Raw genomic sequence first — 8187 nt, 5'->3', positions numbered from 1 at the left:
TCAGTGATAGTGGCCCCCCACCCCTCCGAGATGCGAGGTGGTGGCCACAGCCCCGAAGGGCCCCGGGGGAGGCTGCAGGCCGGGGTTGGGATAGAGAGCGGCGGCGGCGGCGGCGGCGGTGGCCGCGGCGGCGGGGGCCGGGCCTGGCCAGTAGGAGAAGCTGGCGGGGGCCACCCCGGCCGAGGCCGCCACGAGGTTGAGTTTGGAGAGGCCGGGGAAGGGCAGGGGCGCCAGGGCCGCGGGTAGCTTGTAGAGCGCGCCGTCGTGGGCCGCGGCGGCGGCGGCGGCGGCCGCGGCCGCGGCGTGAGCGTGGGCATGGGCGGGCGGGGGCTGGCAGGCCTGGGCCAGGCCCTGGAAGTCGAAGCGGTAGGCGTAGCGCTTGCCGTGCACTTTGCTCATGATGTTCTTGTCGTAGTAGTAGCGCAGCGCCCGGCTCAGCTTGTCGTAATTCATGTTGGGCTTGCTCTTGCGCTCCCCCCAGCGCCTCGCCACCTCGTCCGGGTCGGTCAGCTTGAACTCGCCGTGGCCGCCCTCCCAGGCGATGCAGCCCGCGTTGGCCCGGTCCGCCAGCAGCTCCAGCAGGAACTGCCACAGCTGGATCTGGCCGCTGCCTGCGCGCGGGGACACCGGGCTGACTCAGTGGCCATCGACCGGCCAGGCGCGAGGGCCACCCCCCTCCCCGGGGGCCGAAGTGGCAGAGAGAGAGAGAGAGCTCCGCACGAGAGGGGAGGCCCAGCGGGACCCCGCGGCTCCTTGTCCCGAGGCCATTCACGCTAGTGGGTGCCTACGTGAGCTCCACGCTAGACTGCTTGTGCACGCCCCAACTTCAGCTAGGCTTGCTCCGCATCCCTCGCCCCCCACTGGGTCTCCGTGTCTGCCTGTCTGTCTCGGGACTGAGAGCCTTCCCTCTCCATCTTCTGCCAGTATGCCTTTTTCATGCCGATGCCTTAAAGCTTAGCAATTCTTTTGGGAGCCCCTTATCCCTAAGAAGGGAGACGGATGGAGTGTGGAGACCAGCTGGGAAAGGTTGTAAACGCCCTCTGAGACAGGCCAGCTAGGGGACTGAAAAAAGAACTGAGGTCCCGCTGGGCATCGTGATGAGGACGCCTACAAACTGAGTCTCTTGACCAGCTTGGGTCTCAGCCCAGTGACAACTTAGCTTCCGGCCCTCAGTTTACTCGTAAGAATGGAGAAGATAATTTTCCACTACCTATTCTCTGCAGAGACGTTTTGAAGAAAGATTTGGTAAACGGTGAGCTATTACCACAAACGCCTCCCCGAACCTCGTTAGTGGAAAAAGTCAGGAAGACTTGGGTTTAAATACATCCAATGACACATTCTAGAGGTGAGACCTTGGGCAAATCACTTAACTTCTCAAGATACCCGACAGTTCTCTAAATAGCTTTCCCCTAACAAAAGCCTAATCTGCAGCTACATTAGTAGATAAAGCTTCCTTGAGGGAATGGGTTTTTAATACAAATGAAATCAGGATCCAAACTCCCATCCCCATAAAGCTCTTTTTAAAAAAATAAAACAAAATTGTTTTCTTTTTCCCATTTTATGGTTACCTCCCCATATTCCCTGGGTTCTCACTTTTTTTTAAAGTTTTTTTGCAAGGCAATGGGGTTAAGTGGCTTGCCCAAGGCCACACAGCTAGGTAATTATTAAGTGTCTGAGGTCGGATTTGAACTCAGGTCCTCTTGACTCCAGGGTCGGTGCTCTATCCACTGGGCCACCTAGCCCCCCCTTTTTTGACTCTCACACCTTCTAAGAAGTCTAATTGAGTCCCAAACCCCTAACAGCCCCAGGTGTCCTTCCTTATGGTCCCTGCGGCCTTCTTCCTGGCCTATTTGCTCCTAAGGAAATCCTAAGCAGCTTCTCTGCTCAGCCCCAGCATCTGAAAAGACTAGCATCTCTCAGCAGCTCCAAGGGCAAATGAAGCAAACAATTTTTCTTGACTTATTAGAATTCTTCTTTCACTTGTACTTTAGACAAAAACTTTCCCTCCTATCTCATTTGTTCCTCTCTGAAGAGACGTCAAAGTTTCCATCCCCACTTTGATCTACACGCCAGTACACAGTATGAGGAGTTCTAAGAATTCAGAAGAAAAGCGCCGGAACTCCTTTACTCCTAATGGGGGTGGGGAACAATACTAGTCAGATCCTCTGTTGGGACTAGAGGGAGGCAGGGGCAGTGAGCAATGGATTCTGATTCTGAGAGTTGGGGGCCCCAGATTCTGTTGTCAGAGAACAAGTGAGAACTCCCCCAAACTTGCCTCACCCTAAATCTTTTTTTTTTTTTATTTTTGCAAGTGACATGCCCAGGGTCACGGAGCTAAGCAAGTATTCAGTAGCTGAGGCTGGGTTTTGAACTCAAATCCTCATGACTCAAGGGTCGGTGCTCTATCCACTGCACCACCTAGCTGCCCGTCTCCCCCTAAATCTTAACGAAGTAATACTTCGTATAAAGCAGAAAGGAAAACCAACTAATAGTTGGTTTTAAACTCAATCAGGTCAAAATAGACCCTCTTCTGCCCTGCCACTTGTCCCTTTATTCCCCCTAGTTCTGTGCCCAGTCTTCGTCCATCTAAAACCGCGGTGGTTAATATACTTCTCCCCTAGTTCCCGCTCCCCATGACTTTTCGAGCATTCGCAGTAGCACCACGGCCAGAGACATCAATGGCATCAACCGATGGCGTCACTCACAGAATTTGTTCTGCCTGGTAAATAGCCTGACCTGTTCTCCCCCCTCTCTTGTCTGCTGGGCCTTTCTTACGAACCCCTTCAGAAGCACAGAAAAGTTGCTCTCCAGACCTCACCTCTGACCAGACTTTTAAGGACAGATGTCCCAAGACTGCACCCACAGAAGCAAAGTTGGAAAAAAAAATCTACACACTCTTGCCCTTTCCTCCTTTCTCCCCAAGTTGGGGCCCTACCGAAAACTCTCTATTGACACCCTAGAAACATATGAGATTGTCTTGAAGGGCTCTTAGAATCGGGAGATCTGGGGGCCAGTTCTGGCTCTGGTACTTGCTAGCTATGACAAAGACCCTTCATCTTCTGAGCTTCGGCTTCCTCGTTTCTAAAATGGAGACAGTAGTACCTGCCCTGCCTAATTCCCAAGTCTTTTTTAAAAGAACGAAGTACTGGCCTAATGTGAAATATTGTTATTATCAGCTAGCAGGGGAGAAGGCCTCAAATTCAAAAGTAGCCCTTTGACTCCCTATCTCTGGGTAGTTTCTCCAGCCAGCCCCCACTGTTTTGCCTCTTTGTGCATCTCAATGTTCTTGAATCTGTTCATGCTAAGGCCTAAGCTTCCCTAAATGTGCACCAGGGCCCTGCCTGCTGTTTAAATTTTGCCACACGTGTCTTCTCCATCCCCATTCTCTGTGGGCTTCCCAGTCAGAGCTGACTCTTTCCTGTCTGCCCTCACCCTGCTGACAGACTCTTCACCCAGCATCCCTGCTCCCCTATTTCCGATTGTTTTTCAATCTAGAACACTCACCTTTCTGCACTGCGGGGCTCAACGGCCCCCAGCCACTCTTGCCTTCTTTGAAAAGACTCTCCCCAACCGGATCTGAATGAAAAAGAGAAGATGCTCAAAGTCTTCTTAGATGCAGAAACAGGAGCCAGGAGAGAGGAGAACCCAAAGGGACCGGAGGGAAGCACACCTGAGGCTGTAAGGGGTTTGGGTCTTCATTCAGGATTATATTGGTTCTGAGATGTGAGAACATAAGGGGATGGGGAAGAAACCAGGAATCTCGACTCAAAAAAAAAAAACCCAAGAGGGAAAGGGTCACATAGGGAGGAGACTTTATGTGGAGAGATGACTTGAAGAGGAAAAGAAAGAGTATCCAAGGGGGCAAGGGACAATGGTAGAGGATCCCGGAGTGCAGATGTCCTGAGGAAGATATCTAAGGACGCAGGGGGTGTGAGGAAGACAACTGAGGCGGGAAGGATGAGGGATTTCTGGGAGGAGACCCTAGAGAAGCTGAGACTCTTCAGAGAGCAGAGCCGAAGTCCTGGGTGGCAGAACAGGGCGTGGCAGGTAGACTGGCCCAGGCTTCCTTTGCTCCCCCTGCCCCTGCCAGCTCTCCTTCTCCCCCAGATCCTGCGGAGGCGCGGCGCGGCGCCGCGCGGCGCTGAGAGGAGCAGAGTGCCTCAGTGGAGCCCAAGTCAGGAAACGCGTCCAGGAAAAAGGAAATCCGCTTTCCGACCGAGCTGGCGGGATCCTTATATAGGGGGTGCTGGGGCCCAGAGAACCGAGCAGGAGCGGGAGAGGGAGACAGCAGTGGAGACAGGGAAAGGGAACCCCGACACCCAAAGGAAAGCACGCCAGTGATTCGTTTTGCGGAGTCCCGGGGATTAAAAAGCGAACCAGGAGCCTCAGTGGAGAAGAGGGGGAGTATGGCAGAAAGGTAGAGGGATAAAGGAAAGGTGAGGAAAGGCCACTGAACCTAGAGGTGGGGGGGGTGCCAGACTCCTCTGAGCTTTGCGTTCGTACATCTCTTGAGCCTGCTGTCTTGGATCCCCCAGCCCTCAGCCTTCGAACCTCCCACTCCGCCACCCCCACGCCCCGGTCCCATCCCTAGAGCCAGTTACTAAGACCAAAATCTCCCGGACCTTCAACCCTCTCCCCCTGCACTGATCCCAAGCGCTGATCCTCCCGAAATCCCCAGGGCCCTGACCCTGTGCCTCCTCCTCCCAGCCGCTTTCCCCGGCCGGACCCTTCAGGTCACCTGGCAGGTACATGTTCAGCAGCAGGGGCTGGGAGGCGCCGCTCTGTCTCATCGCCGCCTCGGGACTGGGAGGTGGGAGGTGGGTGTGGGGGGGGCCGGTCCCGGCCAGGGGCGGGGGAGGGCAGCCACCGCGCTCCGGGCCCCCCGAGACCCTCCAGAGGCCGCCGCCGCCGCCTTCACCCAGAAGGAGGAGATGGAGCTAGGCCTAGCCTGGCCGAGGGGAGGGGGCACCCTGGGGTGCGGGGGGGGCGCTTGGGAGGCCTGGCGGTCTAGGAGGCTGGAGGGAGGGCCTGGGGCGGTGCTCACACAGGGGCTTCCTGGAGACCCGCCCCCAGCCCCCCTATTCTCCTGTCCCCCTTCCCGCGTCTCGGGCCGAGGCCGCAATTTCCTTTTTAATTAAAGTGCTGCCGCCTCGAAACCCCCCCCCGCCCCTCTTATCGGCCCCATCGCAATAAAGTCCCTGCTGTCGAGCGCAGCCGAGCAGCGCCCCCCTGCCCCCAGCATCCTCCCCCCGCCCCTTACTGTGACCAAGTAGACACACTGGGTGGCCAGGAGGAAAAGGGGGACAGAGGGGCAGGAAAGACTTGGACCCGGATGGACTGGGCCGACCGAGTGGGAAACGGGGGTGCAGGAACCCATTTTCCGCATTCCTGAGTCTTTGCAAACAAGGAGTTTAAAGGAAAGTCAGAGAGACTGGTAGGACTGGTCTTAGGGGTACTGGGTTCAAATTAACAAAGGGATCCATTCCCACTCTTCCCCCCAAACTCCCATCTTCTTTTTCCCCCAAAGTCTCTAATCCCCCTGTATTCACCGTCCCCCTTTCTCCTCCTCCCCTCCATTCTCTTCTTTCCCCTCCCATCCCCTCCCTTCTCTTCCCTCCCTCCCGTCTCCTGGCTGCGTTATCTCCATCTTCACTTTTAAATTTCCGCTTCCCTCCCTCTCCCCAGCGCTCCCTCTCTCGCGTCTCTCCGCTCCCAGCCAGATCGCCGCTCCCCTTATCTCCTCCCCGCCCCCCTTCACACACCGCCCCCCTCCCCAGCTTTCCCTCTTGCTTCCTCATGGACCCATGGAATATGAGTCTAGAAGGGACCTTCTTTCCCCTTTTCAAGTTCTCTCTCTTTTCCTCCTTCAACCGCGTCTCCTCTTTTCCTTTCTCCTTTTCTCTCTGTTTATCTTTCCCTTTTCTTTGTCTCTATATCCTCTCTAGTTCTGCTAGCTCCTGTTTCTTTACTCACCTTTCCTGTACCTATTTCAACCTCTATCTTCCTCCCTACTTTCTTGTTTCTTTCTTTATCTGAATTCTGTCGTTGTCTAATATTTATATCTGTCTTTCTGTCTGCTTCTAGGTTTTTTTTCTCACAGTCTGCAATTCTCTGTCAGCGTTTTCCTGTCTTTTTTTTTTTTTAATCCTTTCTAGGCCCTCTTTTCCTTTTTCATTTTTTCTCTTCTCTCATACCCTCTCCTTTCTCTTTCCTGGACATCATCTGTGACCCTCTCACATTTTAACTACCTCCTTCATCTCACTTTCTCCCATTCCTCCTTTTACCATCGCGATCTCTCTCTCTCTCTCTCTCCCTTCTACCATCTCTATAGCTCCTCTCCTCTTTCCCCTTTCCTTTCTTCCTTTACTATTCCTTTCTTTTTCATATACTCTCTATTTTCTCCCTATTCGACTCTTTCTTCCCTAGGACAGCAAATGGATATCCCTGAAGATCCTTGTCTCTGGATAAGGTATGGGTCCTGTCCACCTTCCACTCCAGAGTCACCGAAGTTATTCACAGTAGTTTTCCATCATAACCCCAGGCCTTTAGGATTTGGGAGACCTGGAAATGGTTGGTTACTCAGACCTGATGTCTCCAGGCCAGGGATCTTAAATCTCACTTATTTATTTCTTTTTAGCAGCTCATACACAGAAAGGAGGAAATACCAGAAGAAATGGGAACCAAAACTAGGGACAAAATCAAGTGCCTTTGGTAGACTTCTGCTTCCCACCTCCCCTCTCCCAATCCATCCAGGCTACTTCCACTTCTGTCCTACCTTTCCTCATTCCTCAAACACTTTTGGTAGGTCTGAGAATAGAGGGACTGGGGTTGATTATCCATGAAGCTCCTGTGTAGAGCATGAAGGGCCCTTTCCTCTCCAAAAGAACTTCCTTTTTGTCAGTACCCCAAAGCCAGGATTGTGGGGAGACAAGGTCTATGCTCTCTGCCGTCAATCTCCGCCTGCTGATGTAGTTTGCCAGCTGATGTAGCTTGCACTCTCGTTCTTCTTTAGAATGATACACTCTTCAGAGCACTCTCCCGACTTGCTTTAATATCTTGAGTCTTCCTATATCCTCAGTTGAAAGCCAGAGGACAGCTCTGAAGTACCAGGGAAGAGCTGAAATATTGCCAGGAGCAATAAATCGGAGGAGTCCTGAGGCAAGAACAGGAGTGGGCTGGGAGTCAGGATGGACAGGAGTCTTGGTAGAACCTAAACTCCTGGGAGATCCTGAGGAGGAAAAAATCTGAAACTAAGGGAAAGAGGGCAGTGGTAAGTAGTGTGGAGAGGATCAACTAGCTGCATGGAACATTTTCTGGGGTAGGAAGGAGAAGATGGAGGCAGGGATTTTAGAACAGGGGTGAGGAATTCTTTTTTTTTTAGGTTTTTGCAAGGCAAATGGGGTTAAGTGACTTGCCCAAGGCCACACAGCTAGGTAATTATTAAGTGTCTGAGACCGGATTTGAACCCAGGTACTCCTGACTCCAGGGCTGGTGCTTTATCCACTGCGCCACCTAGCTGCCCCCTGGAATTCTTGAATTATTACCATGTGGCTCCAGTTTTGGGAGTGGTGAAGCATTTGGACTTAGGGCCTGAGGAGTCCAGTCTCTGACTTTCACAAGTATGGCAAGGAGATTTGAGACTCAGCATCAGACCACAGGGTGAAGAAGGTGGTAGCAGGGAACTGAGTCCCCTTTCCCTCCAGCTCCATCCCCTATCCCGAAGTAACTGGAGGCCAAAGATTTCTCCTAATCAATTTGAACCAGTCAGTGTTCCTTTGGGGATGAAATTGGGAGAGAAAAAGAATCTCTGGGTGGAGAGAGTCCTGGGAGGAGTGTCATTGGACTTAGTCTTGGGAATGGGAAGGGCCAGGATCTCACCATCTTTAGGTTTGGATGAGACCACTGATTCAGAAAAGGGCAGGAGAAAACTCAGTACAAAGATTCCAGCTCCTGGAGGGACCTCCTCTTTGCCAATCTTGTAAAAATCACTTTTTTTTAAATTTTTTTTTGGCAAGGCAATGGGTTAAGTGACTTGCCCAAGGTCACACAGCTAGGTAATTATTAAAGTGTCTGAAGTCAAATTTGAACTCAGGACCTTCTGACTCCAGGGTCAGGGCTCTATTCACTGTACCACCTAGCTGCCCCCCAAAATAACTTCTAACCTCTAACCACCATAATCACAGTCTG

At 52.8% G+C, this 8187-nt stretch overlaps 1 protein-coding gene across 1 annotated transcript; it reads right to left on the bottom strand.

The window, feature by feature from the left end:
- On the bottom strand, window positions 1-4790 carry FEV (FEV transcription factor, ETS family member). The gene is made up of 3 exons (XM_074192558.1): window positions 4739-4790; window positions 3505-3576; window positions 1-611 (listed from the first exon to the last, which is right to left on the bottom strand). Exons 1-3 carry the CDS (start codon window positions 4788-4790, stop codon window positions 1-3), a joined length of 735 nt encoding a protein of 244 aa, XP_074048659.1.
- Between the last annotated feature and the right edge of the window lie 3397 nt (window positions 4791-8187).

Source organism: Macrotis lagotis, chromosome 6, assembly GCF_037893015.1.
Source record: "Macrotis lagotis isolate mMagLag1 chromosome 6, bilby.v1.9.chrom.fasta, whole genome shotgun sequence".
NCBI lineage: Eukaryota > Metazoa > Chordata > Mammalia > Peramelemorphia > Peramelidae > Macrotis > Macrotis lagotis.
Note: the sequence above shows the minus strand (reverse complement) of the source record. Positions and strands in the feature narration are given on the sequence as shown.